The sequence below is a fragment of the Pholcus phalangioides genome, unplaced genomic scaffold, assembly GCF_987345545.1.
Source record: "Pholcus phalangioides strain wild (caught in Gottingen) unplaced genomic scaffold, Ppha-v1.0 ptg000024l_1, whole genome shotgun sequence".
NCBI classification, from domain to species: domain Eukaryota; kingdom Metazoa; phylum Arthropoda; class Arachnida; order Araneae; family Pholcidae; genus Pholcus; species Pholcus phalangioides.
In genome coordinates this window covers 19329095-19351685 of record NW_028301616.1, presented here as the reverse complement: position 1 = coordinate 19351685, position 22591 = coordinate 19329095, and the positions used below count along the sequence as shown (strand labels likewise).

The 22591-nt window shown below is 38.7% G+C and overlaps 2 protein-coding genes across 3 annotated transcripts; one reads left to right on the top strand and one right to left on the bottom strand.

Moving 5' to 3' along the window:
• Window positions 1-1422: 1422 nt before the first annotated feature.
• On the top strand, window positions 1423-16077 carry DNaseII (deoxyribonuclease II). The gene is made up of 7 exons (XM_089250411.1): window positions 1423-2052; window positions 3650-3839; window positions 5023-5092; window positions 9608-9763; window positions 10170-10376; window positions 13123-13382; window positions 13485-16077. The coding sequence occupies exons 1-7, from the start codon at window positions 1943-1945 to the stop codon at window positions 13584-13586; spliced, it is 1095 nt and encodes a 364-aa protein (XP_089106537.1). The 5' UTR covers window positions 1423-1942; the 3' UTR covers window positions 13587-16077.
• On the bottom strand, window positions 6746-21044 carry LOC149068911 (uncharacterized). Of its 2 annotated transcripts, none has more exons than XM_089250412.1 (2): window positions 20597-20860; window positions 6746-6891 (listed from the first exon to the last, which is right to left on the bottom strand). In XM_089250412.1, exons 1-2 carry the CDS (start codon window positions 20757-20759, stop codon window positions 6788-6790), a joined length of 267 nt encoding a protein of 88 aa, XP_089106538.1. In that variant the 5' UTR covers window positions 20760-20860; the 3' UTR covers window positions 6746-6787. The 2 variants fall into 2 exon arrangements, with proteins under 2 accessions (XP_089106538.1, XP_089106539.1); XM_089250413.1 differs by lacking the exon at window positions 6746-6891 and adding an exon at window positions 17694-17923 and having other exon boundaries at window positions 20597-21044.
• Window positions 21045-22591: the final 1547 nt, after the last annotated feature.

Sequence of the window (22591 nt, the reverse complement as noted above, 5' to 3'; positions counted from 1 at the left end):
AAAAAACATAATTTGTGAGGAGGGGTGGCTCGGAAAATTGACTTTCAATACGGAGGGCGTAAGGGGGGCTCCACGGAGCACTAACCTTCGCTACAGGGACAGAGGTGTATTTACAGGAGGAGGGGATTGGGGGGGCTTAGCCAACACCAGCTATAGCAGAGCAGCCAACATCTGCTATAGTTGGTGTTAACTCAGCGGACTATAGCCCAGGGCGGCAAGTTCGGAGGGGCGGCAGATTTGAAGGAGAAAATTGAAGTCAAGAAAATTAGAGTGGAATGGGAGAAGGGGGGCAAAATTTCTACAATTTTATTCTACAATTTTTTTTTAAATTTCTACAGCTCACAGTCGGTAAAGCCGTTAAAATTAATACGCGTCTTCTGACGATTGACTTGGTCAGTGAATGACTGAAATGAGTTTGCAAGCATGTGATGAATGACCAAAATTGACTTTAGAGAAAGAAGGACCAGGTCAATGAGCTGAGCGACCAAAAGAAAGACTTGCGACCATATGAGCATAGGCACTGGAACCTAGGCTATTTGAGTTCCCACCCCAATAATTTCCGAAAAAAAATTCAAAATGCAACTTCACTCTCTTTTGTACGCGCTTGAATCCCATATATACGGTAAGATCAGCAACTTTTCAACCCCCCCCCCCCAATGTCATGTGAGTGACCTGAGGTGTGGAGGAATATCTCATTGAGCGGCCAAAAGAGCAACCACTGAAATATGCAGGCATATGAGTAACCAAAAGAGAGTATTTGAGCACGTGAGTGACCTAGAAAGCGAGGGAACCAGTAAGCGAGGCACAAAAGAGTGACCTAGAGAATGACATACCATGTCGGTGAGTGACCAAAAGAGCGATTTATAGCCTCAAGAAAGGGGCCTCACAAAAATGAAAACTGGATGGAGAATTTACCGGGTAGGGGTCTCAGGAAAATTACTTGGTCCGGGGGGCATGATCATAGGCGAAGATAGATTTTGAAGGGCTGGAGTGTGGGGGGAAAGATGTCATTTCATATACATCCATCTGCGATATGAATTGACACATCTCCCCATCAGATGGAATATATTCCATACTTATAGAATAAGACAACCATAAATATATTTTATATAGGCATTGTATAATATTTTATCATGTGTATATATTGTTTCTAGTTTTTGTAATTGCATTTTTAATTGGAGGTTTTAGAAATATATGACATCCATATTTGTTATGGGCATTTTTTTCCCAGCCACCTCGTTGGGCATTTTGCCTGTTGTGGCCTTGAATTTGTATATGAATATACATAATATCAGTCGGCTCCGCCATCGACGAGGGGGGAGGGGCATTGCACATTGCAACCCCCCCCCCCCCCCCGTACTTTCCTTCGCCCATGCCCATGATGCTCCTAAGGTGAAAGTTTCTCTATAGCTCAGTGGCGATATCAAAAAGGTTGGGAAACACTGCAATAGGCGACCGTCACTATAGAGATAAACAGCCAATAGTAGTTTGAAGCAAGCTTGTTTATTTCTTCTACCAACCCTCAGTATGAAATGAAGAAAAGAAAAGTTCCGTTTCCTTTGTGTGTTTGAGATCTTAAAGATCATTTTCGTGGAATTAATTTTTCTCCGAGAATATTTTCATTGACGACGCGACAGCTGCATTATTGCGGAACATTATTCTTTCGCAACAATGTTGCTCAAAAGGATAATAATGTAAGAAATGGCATAATGATTGTCAACTGTCTTCTCACCTCCGTGTGATCCTTTGAAGCACGTGCTAGTAAGTGTTGGTAAACAATACGTATTCATCATTGATGATATAGACGTGTTTTTCCCCCCATTCATTTCTGACCCCTCCCACAGAGATCTTTTTATACCTGAATAAGCTTTTTTTGTATGAGAGCTCGGTAATTTTTAAATTTCTTACGAACTTTTAGTGAAATAATAAAGAGAAAAAAAAAATGAAATTCTTGAAAACATTGTTGTTCGCAACGTCGTTATTCATCGTACATTTCACCAGTCCGGCTCAGACTTTCTCCTGCAAGAGCGAGAAAGGTACTAATGTTGATTGGTGAGTAGTGATTTATCAAAAAAACATTGTTCAGATTGTATGTGTATATATATATATATATATCATGGTCAAGGCCCGGATGTTGTTGACCTAAAAAATCCTGAAAAATGACCATAAAAGTGTATGAAAAATTCGAAAAAAAATGCTTTAAAAACTAAAAGAAAAATTTCTCAAAATTGACAAAAACGCTATTAAAATAAGAAAACTAATATCTCTAGAAACTGAACCGGTCATTATTTTGACTGGACGTAAAAGAAAAAAAAAACTCTAGTAATGAATGAAAATTCACATTCTTTCTCAACATTATATTTCCATCAAAAATTGCCAATGGAATTTTTCAAACAAGCAATTCATAATTTATATGTGGGTTAGGAAGTCTGCCCACATATAAATTATGAATACAAGAATTACAATTATGTGAATACATATTATGAATTACAAGACAAAATAGAAATTTCTGAAAAGACAAGATAAACTCTCAACATCAACAGATGTTATTCCAGATATTTGGAGGTGAAGGGAATCATCTACTCACAATTTTAATTTCTCATCAACTTCAAACTTCTAGACCAGCGGTTCTCAACCTTTTTCAACTCGTGGAGCCCTTTTAAGTAAAAAACTTCTATGGTGGAGCCCTGACAGCCAATTATTTAATTATTCATCAAAGTTACTAATTTGTTTTTACTATTTGAAAATACTTATTTTTTAATTTTACTGTTTTTTTTAATTTTCCTTGAGCGGCTGCTGGAGCCCCAAGGGCTCCGTAGAGCACCTGTTGAGAACCGCTGTTCTAGACGTTCCTGTAAAGACATCAAAAACATTTTTTGTAGGTAATGTCTGCTTCCTCCCCCATTATTTTTTCAAATTTCATGATGGTGAATTGGCCTACCCCACTTTCAGTACACTGACTTTATCCATAGCATCAATAAGCTTCATACATTTCTGTAAGGACTGAGAATGGTAGAAACCAGAATGCTGAAGATTGCTCTAGGGTCAGGTAAAATGGTCATACTGAACATAAAATGGCATAACTTGAGAATTTCAATTGGTATTGCGGTTGAAATGCAGTGCCCAGTCCCCCTTCATTTATGACCAAGAAAGTATGAAAGCATACGAGGGACCAAAAGCGTGATCAAGAAAGCTTGCAAGCTGGTGAGAGACCAAGAATCACCTAGATAGCGAAGGACCAGGTCAATGAGCATCCAAAAAAAGTGACCTAAAATGTGTAAAAGCATGTGAGGAAAACAGTACAAAGGATAAAAGAGTAAACTGCAGTGTAAAACATGTGAGTGAGGAAAAGTGTGAATGGCAAAAAAGTGACCTAAATAGAGTGTGAGCATGGGGTGGCCTAGAGAGTATAAGGGAGCAGGTCAATGAGCAACCAAAAGAGTGACAGAGTACTTTGCTCTTTTTGTTTGGTAAGTTTTTGATTTCCTCGTACAAAACATATGAAATTCCCACAGAAAAATTAACCTAGGTTAAAAAAAAAGGTCGAAAAGCTATCAATGGATTTTCGACCATTTTTGACAGACTTCATGATAGATGTGTGTAATATTTAAAAAAAATGTCTGCATTTATTTTCTACCTTTGTCTGAAGGTTCATCAATTACAAGTTGCCAAAACTGGAAAGCTATGGAGACACACTTCTCGGTAGAGGAGCATCATACGCCTACCTCGTATCGAATAGCAAAATAGACTATTTTAGGCTCTCTTCCACATCAATCACTTCTTTGAATTCAATGGTCGGTAGAACACTCAATCAGTACTATGAAAATTCAGATAATGAGGTATCGTTGTTCATTCAAGCTTGATTTCTTTTCTTTTACATCGTAATGATAATGAGATATTTTGCATAGTCAACCAGCATATTTTCATTTTCAATCAAACGCTGTATCGTTAATGATAAATAAATACATTATATAACGCTTCTCCATATTTTACAATTCAAAATTATACAGTTGAACCTCATAAAGACGAAGTTGAAAAAACACAGAAAATATTTTGCATTAACTAAATTTCGTATTAATAAACAAAACAGCAATTTGATTATATCCAACACGGAAAATACTTAATAGGTTGTAAGTGAGTATTTGTATCAAGTGTTAATGAAATTTGACTTTCTTTCAAACCAAGCACAACTCCAGTCCTATCTCCACGGGCAATTTACTACCAAGTGAGTTAGGACATATATATGAGTGAGACACAAGTGTTAGACACACTTGTTGTGTCTGATTTTTTCAGTGCTGCTATCTATATTTCAGATTGTGAGTGAAGTGTAATAATTGAACGAAGTTTAACTGTAATGAATAAAAACATTATATAGGTGCCAATGCTTCCGAGATTTACCCAAATGCCTTCCGATTTTTTTAGCCTTATGAAAATCTTCTGATTTTGTGTATCTTTATAAAAAAAATCCCAGAGAATTCTCAAATTATACTTCAAAGAAAATGAAAATCCCTGAACAAAATCACTGAGTTCTTGCATGCCAATCGTCGCCAAATATGATACGAAAACTCAGCAAAGTTTTGAAATATTGCTAAAATCTAAAAAAAAAAATCACTAGTAGGTGAGAAATGAAATCCTACTTCAAATCAGTGGATTAAAATGAATTCCTCGAGAAAAAAAATAACATAACAGACATGTGAGATAGAACATTCAGAGCCATAATTCCTGCAGCAAGGAATAAAAATTTTAAAAGGCTTCCTTGAAAATACGAGAAGAAATGCAACAATTTTTATAAAAAACTGTTGGCATAAAGGAAAATACAGAAACATCCCTGGTTAACTGGTCATATGGCCACCATAAAAATCCAGTTTTCCCTTTTATTTGTATGACGTGACTTCTTCAGCAGCGGAATGTATTGTCATGTGACAAACTACAGATTTTTCGAGTCTAAAAATTGTCAGCTATGTATTAAGAACTATAAGAATGAAATCTGATTGAATTTTATTTATTTTTTTCTGATTACAGGAACTAACTTATTTATTCTACAACGATGATCCTCCTGATGGAAAGAGCTTTGCAAATGGCCATACCAAAGGTAAATTGAATTTTTAGAGAAACCACAAACATTTCGTTTAATAGACGTTCAGATCGGTTGTTTGATTTCCATTCAGGTTTTACTGAAAAAAAAAGTTACTGTATATACTAGAGTATGAGTCTACTCCTCAATAAGATATAAAAGATATACACTCATTGCCATAAAAATTTGCGCACCAAGAAATAATTGTGGGATCGAAACGAAAGTTGGCCTGAAGGTACATGTCGGGCAGATATGCAAATGATTAGAAATGCAGCGTGATTGCGCATTGCATAATGCCACTAGAGGGCGTTGAACTTCATTCTCCTTGGAGTATAAAGCAGGTAAGCAGAGCTTGCTGGAGTGTATTTAATCGTTTGCAAAGGAAATGCTGAGGCAGACATGCCGTTACGCCGCCGTCGAAGACCATATGAGCAATTGTCAGAGTTTGATAGGGGAAGAATCATCGGGATGATGGAAGCTGGGTGGTCAGCTCGGCGAGTAGCTCGTCAACTAGGCCATTCTGATTTTACTGTGAGGAGGTGTTGGGACCAGTGGACAGAAGAGACGTCATTTACACGGCTACCAGGTTCAGGACGCCCTCGACAGAACCAGGTCGTCTTCAGCGACGAATCGAGATTCAACTTGAGCAGTGATGACAATCGTGTTCGTGTGTGGAGGTCCCGTGGTGAATGCTTCAGTCCTGCCTTCGCTTTACAGCGACACACCGCTCCCACAGCTGGTGTCATGGTATGGGGTGCTATTGCTTACGATACACGGTCACCCCTAATATTGATCCATGGCACAATGACAGCCCAGCGGTACGTCCATAACATCCTTCAGCCACATGTGTTGCCACTCATGGCAGGGCTCCCAGGAGCCATTTTTCAACAAGACAATGCTAGGCCACACACAGCAAGGATGTCACAAGACTGTCTCCACCACAGTACCACCCTTCCCTGGCCTGCTCTATCCCCAGATTTGTCACCAATAGAGCATATCTGGGATCATTTGGGAAGGCAAGTTGGACACCCTACGAGGTTGGTCGAACTAGAGGCGCATTTACAGCAACTGTGGAACGAGATGTCTCAGGACATCATACGGAACTTGTATGCCTCAATGCCCGCTCATATCGCATCGTGCATTCACGCTAGAGGGGGTCCAACAGAGTACTAAAACTTCTGTTCATCTGTACTTTTTTCTGCAATAAATGATCCTTTTTCTTGGATTTTCTAATCACTCACTTATATCAACGTAGTACTTACATGTGTAAAATTTTGTTTCATTTTGACGACTTCTTCTGGGTGTGCAAATTTTTATGACAATGAGTGTATATATATGTTACTGCCAAGGCCTGAAGTGTCCAATTTGCGAATTGCCTAACAGTTTCGGGCAAAAACTGATTTTCAAAAATGATTAAGGCTTTGGCCGGCCAATTCGCTGCCAAAGCCTTAATGGCTAAAGTGCAATGTGCTGATGTAAGACGGTCCAGTAAGTGCCAAATTCATTCTTTTACAGCCATGTGAAAAATGTCTATATATAGTGCTGTATTGAATTAGCTCCATGAGATGAGAGAGAGAAAGAAAATTTGAGAGAAAAAAACTATAAAAATAATAATGTATAGAAAAAAATTTCTGTAGAATTTTTTGAAGAGAAAAAACTGATTACCTCATAGTGTCTAGCTATGGGTTGCCATAGCTAGCATGGACATAATTATCACAAAAGGATATGCCAACTTGGCAATGACTCCCAATCATGTCTTCTGTTGTTGGACTTTTGCCTGGCATCTCTGGCCACTTCTTGAACTGGCTGGCTAAAGCCTGAAATTTTGACACATTACTGGATCAATTTACAATGAAATTGGCCAATTCATGAACTGGCCAATTTCGGGTTTTGGCAGTAACATATGCAACATATGCAATGGAAAATGATCAAAACCTTCCAAATATTTTTTCCTCCTCCCATTTACTCACTCAATCCTCTCCACTCTATAGGACAGCATTATTTTTTTTTATATTGTATCAATGGCTACAGCATGGACAAAAAAGCATGGTTGTACAAAATGTTCAGTCTGCAAGCCACATGCAAGAGATGGCTACCGTTCGTGGGTTTATAATCTGTTGTAATTATTGTGCTATATTGATACTTTTTTTAAACCTCTCTCTTTGCTGTAGGATCATCTCAATGTAGGCACTTACCTGTGGGCCTCGTGGTGCAGGGGGCTTATATGATCTTGCATAGCAATTACCATAAATTTTATCTAAATTGCAGGGGGGTCTTAGTGTATTGCTAAGCAGAAGGCCCAATGATTCTGAAACATGGCTTTATGTTCATGGGCCAAGTGGAACTACTTTGTGAACCTGAACTAGTGCACTTTTTGCTATGGGGGGGGGGGGGGGATGAAACTCTGGCTGAATTTTTTCCCCTAAAAACTGACTGGTGTATAAGCCCACCCTTTCAACGTGATAAATTTTCTGAACAAAAGAACCTGGCTTATACACGAGTATATATGGTATGTCTTTTGGAAATTGTGTTCATGCTAATATCATAGGCATCCAAGATAAAGATGAGTGACATTATTGGTTCTTCTTGCGGGGGGGGGGGGTGCGCAATTGTCTGTCTAGGTTTGACCATTAGACAGAGTTACACAGGTCACATCGCCATATGGCAACATCAGCTCATATTTTTTTAATTTTGGATGCCACATTCCATTTTTTTCATGGCAACCCACCACCTGTAATTCATCAAGTCCTGATAGTTGTTAATAAAAAAACATTCAGGTGCCTAAGAAAAAGAAAGGAAAAGGTTAAGTTGGTTTTTTGGATCTTGGATTCATTATGGTGGAGTGAATAATTCATGGTTCCGAAACTAAGGTGAAATATTTGATTAGGTCACAATCGTATAATTGCATTCATGTATACAGTGGAACCTCCCATTCACAGACACCATTTCAAATCCAGTGGTGCTTCAATGTATTTTACTATTTACAGACACTCCCCAATTAGTGGATACAGTTCTCAGTCTCACTGGTATCCGCTATCAACAGGTTCCACTAGGTTTCAATGAAATCACAGATTTCTATGTTCTCTGTTTACTTTTGCTACAACAAAATTTGAAAAGACAAATCCTTGAAGCATGTCATGATGCAATTTAACAGTGTAGGCCTATTGATCTGTGTCAACTGGCGAGAATAAAACATGAATAAGAAACATTTGACCTATAGTATACGATATCTGTACTACAGTGCACACCGCCGCTTAATGTGATCACATCAGGACTCAGGAGTTGTGATTAAAAAACCAATTGATAACTATATTTAAAAAAAAAACGCCTGTTGTAAGTACTATGACATGTCCCAATCAGCTAGATGGGGCATATGGAAACAAGACAACTCTGTTTTTCTTTCCAACAGAACAGGTTCAAAAATGTTATAAATTGTGAATTTTTTTTTTCAGTTTGATCTAAAATCCTTTATTAATTTAGAAATTGTAAAGAATTAAAATGGAACTTGTCTAAACTGTAGTAAAAATCACAATTTTTTTATAATGTATAAAATGTGTTATATAGAAGTGGATACAGTTTATAGTAGATAGTTATTAGTGAACCGTGAATGTGGTCATTTGAAAGAAACCGACCAAGAACTTAAGATAGGGATTTTCTTTTAATCTTACACATGCCATCATTATAGGAAAGAAATTGCAAAAGCAGCGCTATATACACGTATGGATCATAGCGGCTATTACAGCCCGATTCCGATTAGGACATAGTGAACTGAGTACTGAAATTTTTGCCAACAAGAAAGCCTTCTGACCTCCTACATAGTCTATCACAGTAGTTCTCAACCTTTGGAAGTCTGTGGCCCAGTAGATTTCTTTTTTTTTGTCAGGGGAAGGCCCTGTCATACACACGACTAACAGGGAATAAATGGGGGAAAATGAGACAGTGAATCATTCACGGCACGGTTTGATTGATGTCAGGGCCTGGCGGTTGAGAAGCACTGATCTAGCAGATTGATAATGATAACTTATAGGAAAAAAATGAGTCAACCTGAACTTCATAATATACAAAAAAAAAAGCTTTCAATAAAAAAAAATTGATAACAAACTTAAGTTCAAATAACTTTAAACAAGTTTTTTTTTCATGTTATGATATTGGTCTGTTGTGCACTTAACAAAAGTGACAACAATACCCGAATGGTAACATTATCTGAGATTTTAATAAGCGGCATCTACTGTATTGGTAATAAGGTTACTAGTCTTCTGTAATTTTGATGGGAAATAGCTTTATATTTATAGCTTTATTCATTTGGAATGTTGATGCACTTTCATGCCATTGTATCCATGAACAAATAACAGTAAACATCCTTTTTTTTTGGGTGGTGCAAGGGGAAAATAAACACAAAAATATAAAATTTTTCTGAAGTTTTATTTTTTCTGGAAATAAGATTTACCAATTGCATTTACAAATTTAATGTACAGCTAATGTGTACATGTTAATGTACAGCTTTATTTTTCATCCTTGGAACTTTCATTTCAGGCGCTCTTGTATTTGGTGAAAATAGTGGATTTTGGTTGATTCACAGTGTTCCGAAATTTCCATCCGATGATTCATATGAATATCCTTTGAATGGCTTTCAGAATGGCCAATCTTTCCTGTGCGTGACCTTCAACGTGGATGAGTTGAACGAAATAGGTATGGTTTTTTACTAAAAAAATTAAGTACTTAGGGGTCATTCAAGTATTACGTCAGCATCGAGGGGGTGTTTCTGATTTGCTGACTTTTGATGACAAGGGGACAGGGGGGTTTGAAGTTGCTTACATCATCAACCAACCTTTTTGAAGATATGAAATATTCTAAGCTGCTGATGAAATTTTGCTGACAAGGGAGGGGGTCAGTGTTTTGCTGACAAGAGGAGTGGGGGGGGGGGGTGGTCAAAAATGGCTAAAAATCTGCTTGCGTAATACTTGAATGGCCCCTTACTAAGTCTACCACCTTTTTTTAGAAAGAAACAGATTTCTCGTATACTCAACCATCAAATTATTGATGTTGTTTCATATTCAAATGTACTCATGCTCTTGGTCAAACTTTTATTTTTCAGGAAAACAGCTTTTGTTCTATGCACCTGGCACTTATGCAAATAAATTGAGTGACAGAATGGCTGACATACTCGACGATGACGTGAAAACACTTTTCACAGAGAAACCCATTCAAATTCGATCGCCACCTTTCAGTAGAATTACCATGTTAAAGAGCAAGCGAAAACAAAAATTCACCAGTTTTGCCAAAGACAATCAGTTGGGAAAGGGTAATTAGAATTTTGTTTTTGAATAAGACTGGATTACGTATTGCACAATTGATGCAATTTTCTATCTAAAATGTGTGATTTATGTCATGGTTAGTTTTTTTTTTCTAGTTAGTCATTTTTATCAGAAAAATTATTGATATTAAGAGATTTGAATCTCATGCTTGAGCATTGGTGTATACAAAAAGAAATTATAGTGTTATTTAGCAGGAAAAAAACGTAAATCCCCCAGAAGAAAAAAATCTTGATACTCCCCCTTCCAAAAATCCTGTGTATGTGCCTATGTCCTTGAGTATTTTTTCGTACAAGGTGGACACAAGAAAGAGAATTTCAGCATTTCATAGAGAAATAAATATCCCCACAATTTGACCTTGATTTAATGAATTAGATAAAGTCGACATTTTTATTCCTTAAATCGAGAAAAATTGCAGCTGAGATTAACACAAATATATGTGCAATAGCTTCTAAAAAAATTCATTGAATAGGGATCCAATTGTATTACAGTTGAACCAAGTGGATAGCAGGGAGGAGGATAAACCGGCTAAGTGGATAACTGTTTTAGTGAATGAAACTGCTCACCCAATACTCATTATAAGCTTGAAATTTCGAAGCACAATCTAAATAGCACTCCACAAACAGATACCCAATTTTCTTAGTGCATCTGTTTTTAAAAACATTTGGAAAGTGTGCAATTTACATTCAAAAATCTATTTAAGTATACTTTTGTAATAGAACAAATCAGTATTATTTTACTGCATGGGCCCACCCCAGCCTGGGAATCTGGCACATATCAAACGAGGGCGTGCTGCATTAGAGAAATTGCTAGATAACGGGAAGCCAATTAAAAAAAGAGGCCATTTAAATGATATAAATTTCTGCGTTAAGACATGCTTTTCTCTCAAATGCTCAAAGAAAAACCACCTAAAAATACAGAATTGCTGGACGGGCGGGATAAGCAAGAGTCTCCTATATTGTGATGGAATGACAGCTATAACATGTTGTCATTATATCGAGCGTTGACTGTACTAGACTGGAAGTCACCTGAAAACAGTCCTGCATGAAGTAAACTACAGCATCTATCTTGAGAATGTGTCAGTGTTTGCTTAGCAACAGCTAAATGCATCAGGAGGTGGTTATCCAGGGCTGTCTCAACAGCATCATGGGTCCTAGGGCAAATCAATTCTGTTCACCTAGCTAGAAATATCAACCTACCAGTTCACATACTTTCCAGAATCACGGAACCACATCTCATTGCAGCACCCAAGTGGCGTGGTGGTAAAATACTCGACTACCACCGCTAAGGTTGCAGTCACAGATTCAGGTTCAAACCCGGAGAAGAATATAAGATATTTTCCCTAACGAGCTTGAGGAAATCACAGATAGATATGACTTCTTCATTTCCAACCCATCTCATTAACAGCAGTAAATTGCAATGGCCAGAGTTGGTGTTTGGTGAAGTAGATCTCACTGTTATGGAGCCCACTCCCAGTGGGGTCAGAGCCACAGGTGCTCTTGGTGCAGGAGTGCACCACACTTTATTCATGGATCAAAATTTCCTACATTAAGTTCAAAGCCAAGCACTTCCAGGTCTAAAACACTTCAGATGCCTCTGAGTCCTTCTATGCAGCAGAGGCCCCATCAAATGGGTCTATAGGTAAAGACAAGGATTACATCTCTTTTTTTCTTTCACTCAGAAATAAACACAATGGGTTTAACAACAATGACTGATTCCTTAATAAACACCATCTGTTAAAACCAACCATTTAAAAAAAAATGCTGTGTACATAATGAAAGAGGGCCTGTTTTGGTTGATAAAGTGATGTGCAAACATATGTAAGTGATGTAAAATATAATGCAGAGAGAAAGACTATTAATTTTCACAATTTGCTGTAAAGGATTGTTAATTGCAACTGCTGAATTTGAACAATGATTTTGAATGTTGGAAAAATGGTGGTTAGGCTTACTGCAGAAATTTTCTATGTCAATATTGTGTTGATAGAGCATTATTTTTCTCCTGTGTGGGTGTAGATGTAATGAAAAAATAATTCCATCAATAATAGTAATAAATTATGAGTACCATAATAGAATGCAAAACAATTTTGGTGACAATCTCCCCCTCCCCAATTTTTATTGAATTTTATATGACTGGATGAGCAGATCCCAAACTGTACTATGGGGTGGGGGGGGGGGAAATGGCAATTACCGGAAATTTTTTTTCTGTGGGGTGGGGACTGAAAACACTTATAAAATTACTGAATTTTTTTGTGAAGTGGTGGGTGGGGCAGTAAAATCATTTTTCCCTCTCCCCCAGGGCAGTAGCCAGAAATTCCTTTCAGAAGGGGGGAGGCAACTGTTTGGGGGGGGAGGCAAAGTGATGGAACAATAGACTTAACCATGTTATTCCATAAAAATCAGCTGTTTTCTAACATATTAGGGACGATGACTGGAGCCTAGTCTTTTCCAGCCCTGATTACCATGAATGAATAGGCTACTTGTTGCAAATTGTAACGTGAATCATATTAACAAAATATGATATAACTAAATATAGGCATCAGCAGAATTTTCTTGAGGGAGGTTTAAGATTTTTTTTCCTTCTGAGGGGGGTTTTACTTTTTTTCCCTGCAAAATATTCCTCGGGGGGGGGGGGGGAAGGTCCCCCTTCTTTGCATACGCCAATGTAACTATAAATAATTTCATAATTAGATACCTACAATAATTGTTTTTATTTTCCTTACTCTATTGAACGCAGATCTTTACAGTGCCTTGATCGCTCCAGAACTCGATTCGGATTTGTTTGTGGAGACCTGGAGAAGAGGGAGCGGCACACCTTTGGATCCAACTTGCGATGTGAAATATGATGTGGAAGACGTTCTAGTGATCGGCATGTCTCTCAAAAATAAAAGCACAGAATACCGAATCGAGTTCAATTCTATGGAGGACCACAGCAAGTGGACCATCTCTCAAGATGCGAAATCCAGATGGGTCTGCATCGGAGACATAAATCGAATGGTAAGTGCAGAAGCCTGAATACCTCTGGTTCCATGATACTTTCAAAGTGAATACCAATCTTTTGCAGTTTTCCTTAGTTGAAATTTTAATTATTATTTGCAGGCATCCCAAGAAAAGCGGGGTGGAGGTTCCTTATGTTTTCAGTCTCTGAAAGCTTGGAGTGCTTTTAGCTCATCCATTGTCGAAACCGATCAGTGCAAATAATCCACAACAAGAAAATGTCTTGTTTCTTCTACTTAACATATATATATGTTTTTGTTGATCATTGATCATTTTTGTCACACCACGGTTATTTTCTGCACATGAGGGCTAATTAGACCAGGACCTACAATTTATTGTCGAATCTGAACGGTAGCCTTGTTTTTTTATACTCATCAAACGGTTGATGCATTAACCCCTTGATGGGGGGGGGGGTAATATCTTGCGGTAACAATCTTTTTCTGTGGTCATATCACCATTTCTGTTGCACCTGAGTCAGGAAAGTTTCTGACAAGGACGAACCGGGTATCAAACTCTCATGACACCTCTAAACATCCTTTGGTGAGTATCGACGTGGGCTACAGTGCCCCATACGTCTTTGTGTGAATGTTGGTTCAAATTGATTGTTTCCATGACGACAAAAATATTTACTGATACAATATTAATCTGAAGGTAACTGAAATCAGAAAAATTTAGAAGAATGTTGTCATATCATTTCAATATACAATAGCCCCCCTCCTCCTCCTGCAGTGGAATATGGATATCCACGAAGTTACAAATTACAGGAATGTAATGAGTCTATGCAGTTTCAGTTCACATAAATGAGTGCTGAATTGCAGAAATCATCATATACAGGGTGTTTGTAATTAAACTGACAGTACTCAGAGCCATCTGTAGCTTGATCTAAAAATCAGAATGACATCAAACTTGGTGTGGGGGAGGGGACCAATGGACAATATGGGATGAAGAATTCCGCAAAAAATATTTTAGGTCCAAATATTGCCAATAAGAGAACATTGCAATGAAACATCACTCTTTATGCATCACATTCACCTCCGTAGTCAGGACATGGACCACCTTCATCGTGACCGCCGTTCTCGTGGCCTACACTTTGCATAACATCCCCGGCTGCTGTTAGTACTAGAAATGGTTCACTGGGTGGCATTGATGATCTCTCTCACAATATCTAATTGTCTGTTCTGATCACTGACATATATGGGGGGGGGGGCATCTAAATAGTGCTATAATCTCTGCTTGGGTGGTCTAACCTGCCAGCCGTGATTATAGTGTTATTTTGTCAAGAAAAAATGTAACTCCCCTCCCCTTCAGAAGAAAAAAATGACTCTCCCAGCCCGAGAAAATCCTGTGTGCATCTATGGTTCTGAACTGTTTTCTGTCCTCTGCCATGCCAAACTGTGATTGAGCCTGTTCCTTTAAACTTCTGAATCATGCCTGTCAGAGAAATTAATTTATAAATAACTTTTACAAAGGTTGTGCAGTGTTTAAACTTGCGAAGAGCAAAAGCTGTGTTTCACTGATGATTGCACTGAAAACAATTTCATAAGTGTGTAATGCACTATTTTAACATAAAGCATCCGTTGAGCTGAGCTAGTTTACAAGATGACTTTCATACTTTTACCCATGTCTCTAGAGCCCAAATTACTGGCGATGTTTTCGCCTTGGTGGGTGTGAATTTGCATTTTGAATTCTTACCCGTGTTTTATAAAAATTCTCAGTAATACAGACTAAAAGAGCTCTACATTTTCTCATACCAGCAACATTTCAACTGTATTTTTTTTTGGAATCCATCTCCCATGTCTTCATTTGTTTCCGCCTAAGTTTGGAGTGAATCCGGTTGTTAGATCGAGCTACAGATGACTGAGTAGTACAATTTTAATAATAAAAAAAATAACTACTGCAATTCTACTCAATATGAAAATTCCAAAATTTTAATGGTTAACATAGCTCATCAGTGCCACATATGGAATTTCATCATTTTTTTTAATTACACTTGCTCAATGAAAGAGAGATAGGATATCAGCAGAGTGCTATCACTGCTACTATTCAATACTTATTTGTAATGCAGGATACAGAAACGACCAAGCTGAGCTGAATGCATCATTTGATTTTGATAGCCAGTGATCGAATCCGGATTTCAAACCTGCATTTAATTTTATGAATTCTCAAATTATTTTTACAGATCTGTGTTCTTATAGATCTTTGGATATGTTCAATGATAATTACTGACCACCAAAACTCTGAAGTAATTATTCATATTGCGAACTTCTATGAATTCTTTGTTGTTACTGAATATATATTAACATTTGACTATATACAGTCGCTGTTGTTATTGTATTTTTTTTTGCCATATTATATACTTTATATGCATTATGTCTGAAAAATTCACGGACAACTATTCACTGCTGGGAAAATTCACAGACTATAATTTGACTACAGTTAGTGATCTAGTGAATGAGGGAATGAGTAGGACTCGCTTATTCTGCAACTTGGTAATTTAGTCACTCACTGGTGTCCAACATTTGATGGTCAATTTTCCTTTCCGTCAATTATTGTTGGTGAATTTTCCACAAATCTTTACACATATATGTGTTTGCCTTCAGCAGGCTACTTTCATATTGTTATAGGAATATATACACTGTTTATATAATAAGATATGAATTATATACTGATTGAAATAAAGCTCCTTCAAAAGTCAGTTCATGTGTTTAAATAAGTTCTGTTCTATTATGGAACATTTCTAGAAACCTGCTTAAATCTGGTAACTCAGTGGTTTCCAAACTGTGGGTTGCGACCCCCTCCCCCGGGCATAAATGAGCTGGTAGGGGTTTTTTCCAAAATATAAAAATGCTTTAAAATAAATTTATTTTATTCTTTCGCAATGTAAACAAATATATGGAAAATATAAAACACCTCAACTCTTAGCTGAGCTGCATATTATACGTGCACACACTCACTAGTCAAAAGTAAAGCGCACAACTAATAAATTAGAAACTACAGGGTGTGTCTGGAAAAGCAAATTGCCCCATTAAAATCAAAAATCTGTAAGTGGGAGAAATTTTTTTTTTTTATGATTGCAGACAGACCTGTAAAATTTAAATTATCAGGTGTGACGAAATCATTTAGTTGCAGATTTTTATGATAGGAAGCCCTGCAATCATTCAACTTTTATTGGTTGTCAAACACAGGTTGATGTATCCACTGCATACACCCATGCATGCACAAACACTGATGTATTTTGATCAGAATGTTGATTTCTCAAAAAATTCAAAAAATACGGAGTTATGCACATATGGATAATATCAGTGCAGCAGTATCTATGGATTAAATTTTAACTGAAGTGGAAAAAAAAGGGGTCGTCAAAATTCTTGTCAAAAGGAGGGGGGGGGGGGTCGCTCTTGAAAAAGTTTGGGAACCACTGCGGTAATGTACCAAAAGGTGACAATCGACAGTGAACAGCAACTGTTAGAGAATCTGTTTAAATTCATATATATATTGTTTATTTATTTTTCCTCAACATAATACAGACTTATGTAATTTGAGGAATCGAAAAAACTCGAAATCATAACATTTTTTTTGTCATTACGAATGGCATATGCAAGGAGGTTTATGGAAACTTGGCCCAACCATTTCGTCCCTGACATTTTGCCCCCCTGTAAAATGCATTCTGCCTCGTACAGGGCCGAGTGGGTGAGTGACTACTTCACCAAACACCAACTCTGGCCATATCGCTATATTGCAATTTAATTTATTGCCATTAATAAGATGAGTTGGAAATGAAAGCACTGTCTATTGGTGGTCGCCTCAATTTCATTAAGGAAAAATATGTATATCCTCCCTCTTATACCAAGTGAGTGGGTGAGTTACAGACTGAGGAATGCATGTATGAAAGTTTTACACTTACCCACTCACTCACCACTCAATTGGTCCTTCCATACAATCACTCTCACTCATATGGTCACTTATCTGCTCACTTGGCCATTCATACTATCACTCATCCACTCAATTGATCACTCATGCAGTTACTTACCCACTCACTGGGTCACTCATATGATCACTCACTCTTATGGTTACTCCCCCACTTACTTGGTCACTCATATAGCCACTTCTTACTTGAGAGGCAAATTTCCCAGATTCCCTGCAAGGAAGATAGACAAGGATGGGCGGCAGAAAGAATAAAGACTAGGATTCTCAAACTCCCATGTTGCTCAGCTGGAGATGGGTGTTCTTACCCACACAGCTTCAAAATAGTGAAGGAGTCCATCATGTATTTGAAGTTAAACAAACCAACACCACAAAAGAGCGGACAGATGCTGTTCTTAAACATTTTAGTTTCAACATGAACTGTGCACAGTCATCAACATACTCATTTTTCAACGGCAATCAAAGATTTCACTTGACCTAGTTAATTATTTTGAAAAAAAGAATGACTAGGCTGTTAAGTATATAAGTTCGAAGAAAGAGGGAACTCCTTTGTCAGTCTTGGTCGTCAACACCGATTGGAATCAGGATGCGCATTTTTTCCCTCAAACTTCGGATAAGCTCTGAAAACATAAAGGAAAGCTTGAAATAATGATTTCACAAATGCCTACTGCATTTACAACTACTTTAATACTGTTGAATAACAATTTACTCAACATTTTTATGGTTATCATGGTGATATTGACGAGCACTGGGGGGGGGGGGAATTTGGGGGCCCCATGGGCTACCATAGTACACATTCATCTGCAAAGTTTTTAACCAATCTGTACATGCCAGAATGTATGTTGTGAGTCTATGTGTGGGCTCCTAACACATTTATGTTGTCAGAGCTTGTTTCGTTCTCTTGCTGCCATCTCTCTTTCATATTTTGAAGTAAAGATGTCAAATGCTTGAATTTTTATGTTTTGGATTATAATGTTGGTCTGCTGGTTTTATGGGGTGGTGAGACTTTTTCAGAGAATTGTTGTATTGTTGAGAATTGTCTGTCTGCCAAATCTGGACAGATAACTGTTGCATTATGCATGAGTTTTTAATGTTTTAGACGTGATTGCACTCTGCCTAAAGACTTTTTTAAATAAGAGGTCACACTGACTTTTTTTTCTTTCAAACGCACACCTACTCTTGTCATATCAATATACAACAATTTATTACCAACTGTGAGTAGGTTTGGAAATCTCTCTGGAGTGAAAGCCATGCTATATTTCCATCCTAGACTTGAGCGGGGGACTTCAGACAAGGGCGTATTGAGAAGGTACCATCTATCGTTGTCACCTCAGGTCCAATAGGGAAGGAACCTTTCTATCTTTGCCAATCCTTGGGATAAGACCAGAGGACCTGACGGTACCTTTATGATGGTAGAGGCGCATCTTACCACTGCGCCACTCATCCCCAGTGCATGGCCCTAATGTACATTATGTTTTCAAAGTTGAGCTTGTTTAATTTTTTTGCTGGTGCTGCCACCCTGACTTCCATATGTTTGAAGTGAAGATGGTAAATGCTTGAATTTTCCATGTTATGTAAGTATCATGTTGAGGGTCTGCCTGCTCTCGCTCTCTACCGAGACTTTTCAAATGGAAGATCAGCTTGCATTCACATCTCAAAGTTGGGGAACCGAATAAAAACAACTTCAGCAAGGGCCCCATGGAACGGATAAAAGTTTATGCCTATGGTAGGGAGCAGGATTTTTTGAAGTTTAGTAGGGAAGTGACATTTTACCACATGGGGAGGGGGGGAAATCAAGTGCCTAAAGGGCTTCATGATAATGAGCTTTAATTGCTGCTAATATTTTTTGCACAGGTATGAATTCGTAGGCAGGCACTTTCTGCTGGGCAGGATATGGATGGCTCCCACATCCTGCATCAGTGCAACAACTATGTATCTAGAAAGTTCTTCATTTGCAGCTGAAGTAGTTATGTCCTGTAAAATATGGGTCATATGATCAGTTCAAATAAAGCCCATTGTAAACTGAACTGAATCTTTCATATCCTATGGCATCCCTGTGTAATGCTGAAGGAGCTGATATAAGCGTGGATCTGGGGTAGCGGGAAAGATGAACAATATGGGGTAAATTTGTCTGTTCTGTAAAATATGAGATGATTCAATGTATCTACACAAGTCGTTTCTCCTACACATCACCCTGGATCCATCTGCCTCTGCCCTAGTCACAGCTGAAGATGGCTGTCTTCACTCTATTCGAAGCTGACAATATCTATCTCTGTTCTATTCGTAGCTAAAGATATCTGCCTCAGCTTCATTAACAGCTGAAGATATCTGCTTAGGTTTCATTTACAGCCGAAAATGCCTGCCTCAGCTTCATTCCTATCTGAAGATGCCGGCCTTCGCTCCATTCACAGCTGAATATGTCTGCCTTCACTCAGGCGGAGATCCAGTGGGGGGGGGGGGGGAACAATCTCCCCCTCCCAAGAGCTGAATTAATATGGGGAAAGTTTGTTTGTAAAATAAGGTTGATTCAAAGAACTTTTACAATTCGCCACTCCCAACACATTGTCCAGGATCTGCATCTGAGCTGATAAAGGGTGAATTTTGGCATCTGTACTAGTCCAGCGCCTAGAAACCAGACCAGCTCAGTATTCCCCCCCCCCCCCAATTACAGCCTTGCCCTTAGGCTGGGATCTTTGACAGGCCCAATGAAAAAAATAGTGAAAATCAATATCGTGAAAAAAAAGAGAGAATCTTCCCAGGCTGGAACACTGTCCGCCCCACCCTTGTGAGGATCATGAGATGGGGGGGGGGGCACCAAGAACATCCTTTTGCCCAGGTCCTTCCATTGCTGTCTTAACGCATGGGCCCCACCCGAGCGCCTCAAGAGAAGAGGGGGCCCTCAGAAAAACGAGTAGTTCAATGTTTTGAGAAATTATCAGCTAGGGCCTAAGAAAAACCACTTAGCCTGGGAGCCCATGATGCTCTTAAGACGACCCTGGGGCCCCCTCCTCTCAGTGCCGTGTTAACGCATGGGAACAGCCTGGGGGGGGGGGGGCCTCAAGAAAAAAGGGGCCCATAAAAATGAGAAACGGTTCAAATTTTCAAGAATTCGCCAGGTAAGGCCTCAGAAAAATCACTTGGCCCAGGGGCCCATGATGTTCTTAAGACCCCCCCCACTTCCTGACGGCCTTGAGGAGGGTCCAGTTAACACGGGTTCTACAGCATTTGTTTTGTATGCATTGTTTAAGGTTATTTAATGATATCTTGATAGCGGATATATATTTTATACTCACCGTCCATCACGTTCTCGATGTTTTCCGAGTGCTTCCTCTGGAAGTAGTCGGCGGCATAATCGAGGATGCTGTCGGGATTGGCCCGGATGACGTCCTTGCAGAAATCGTGCATCACTCGCGGCAGGGATTCCGGCACCGGTTTGCGCGGTTTCGGATCCGTCATAATTATCGCTCCTTCTTCCTAATATCGCTCCTCACGAAATAACTCGCGATTGGAATTTATCTTCTGCAATTTTCAGCGGCTCGGGGGGAAACAGTTCTCCGGAAGAATAAGTTCGTGGCTTCGTATCGACTTGGTCACACAATAAATGAATATTATTATTTATTTTTTAAACTATTGCGCGTGTAAATTACGTATGAAAATAAAACATCGACGAAGGGCTGTGTTCTTGGTCTGGAAGAAAAAGTGATTTCTAACAGTGACGTACTCTGTCTGTGAAACATGAGAAATTGAGAATTTCGGACGTCTAAAATAGATGGCAACACCTTCTGTTACATAATCTGACTCTGCTGTCATCTATTAGTGAAGTAACTCAACTCGAGTGTGAGTTTTATTTTAGTGTCGTTAGATGGCAGCACTGCGAACAATTTCCCATAGGCCAGCGGTTCTCAACCTTTTTTAAAAAATTCTATGGCGGAGCCCCGTAGGCCCATTTTTAATTATTCATTAAAGTTACTGATTTATTTTTACTATTTTCCCCCAGCATCAAAAGGGGAAGTCGATAGATCTAATCTCTAATGCATATATGTATAGATGAATCGACATCATCATAATCATATGCCCCCCCCCCCCCCCTCCCAGACTTCGAAGTCTATCTCCACCTATGGTCAGAAATCGTCCATCAAGCAAAAGTTTTCCGCAATTGCATTTTCCATTGTTGCGGATTAGCCTAACCAGCCTTAATACTCTATACTTAGAAGATCAACATTTTTAGCCTAATAATGGGTATTATGAATATTAAAACTTGCCTCATCTGACTAAATATTATGGAATAGTACATCAAGATTCTTTTGAGATACCTCTGACCATGTGCTAGCCATGGGGACAAGGGAATTACGAGCCGCTTTCACCCTTTCTAGGGAATTCTTGACCAAACTGTCCAAGCTTTGCTCCTCGACCAAAGTAATTTGAGCACCTTTTTTTGGAGGAAGACGACTCAGTCTATTGCAATGATGTTGATGCTCTGTACGTTGCATTGGGGCATCAATATAATCCCCTAGAGTGGAGGTTATTCATAGATTCCTCTAAAACCAGCTTGAAAGCAGTACTTTTTCACAATGGTAACGAAAACCCCTCCATTCGCATCGCTTAAGGGGCCCACATGAAGGAGACATATGAAAACATTATTACGGATGGTTCAGTATGAAAGACATGTCTGGCACTTTCGCGGAGATTTGAAAGTCATTGCCCTTGTACTCGGTCTTCAACTAGGATATACCAAATTTTGCTGTTTCTTGTGCTTGTGGGACAGCAGATATAGACAAAACCATTATGTAAAAAAAACAATGGACACCAAGAAGACAGATCGTTCTGGGAACCAAAAATGTCGTCAGTCAGCCCCTGGTGGATCCTCAGAAAGTCTACCTGCCACCTCTACACATTAAACTAGGATTGATGAAAAATTTTGTTAAAGAAATGAACTGAAACGGCGACGGTTTCAGCTTTCTACAAAACAAATTTCCACGGGTCAGTGACGCTAAAATCAAGGAAGCCATATTCGTTGGCCCTCAAATTCGAGAATTAATGAACGATGCTGAGTTCGATGCCACCCTAAATGAGTAAGAAACACCAGCATGGGAGTCATTCAAGAAAGTAGTCCAGAACTTTCTTGGAAATAACAAGACGGACAGACAAATATAAGGACCTTGTGGAGGAATTACTTCAGAACTATAAAGCTCTTGGTTGCAATATGTCGCTGAAGATAAATTTTCTTCATTCACATTTGGATTTTTTCCCAGTAAACCTAGGTGATGTCAGCGACGAGCGCGGCGAGC

Bases quoted from the DNA above. Each gene is read 5' to 3' on its own strand.
- DNaseII (XM_089250411.1), top strand. From the start codon at position 1,943: ATGAAATTCTTGAAAACATTGTTGTTCGCAACGTCGTTATTCATCGTA. The intron at 2,053-3,649 runs GTGAGTAGTGAT...CTTTGTCTGAAG, and splicing joins AAAGGTACTAATGTTGATTG to GTTCATCAATTACAAGTTGC. The intron at 3,840-5,022 runs GTATCGTTGTTC...TTCTGATTACAG, and splicing joins ATGAAAATTCAGATAATGAG to GAACTAACTTATTTATTCTA.
- LOC149068911 (XM_089250412.1), bottom strand. From the start codon at position 20,759: ATGACGGATCCGAAACCGCGCAAACCGGTGCCGGAATCCCTGCCGCGA. The intron at 6,892-20,596 runs GTGAGTATAAAA...TCAAAATTTCAG, and splicing joins CATCGAGAACGTGATGGACG to GCTTTAGCCAGCCAGTTCAA.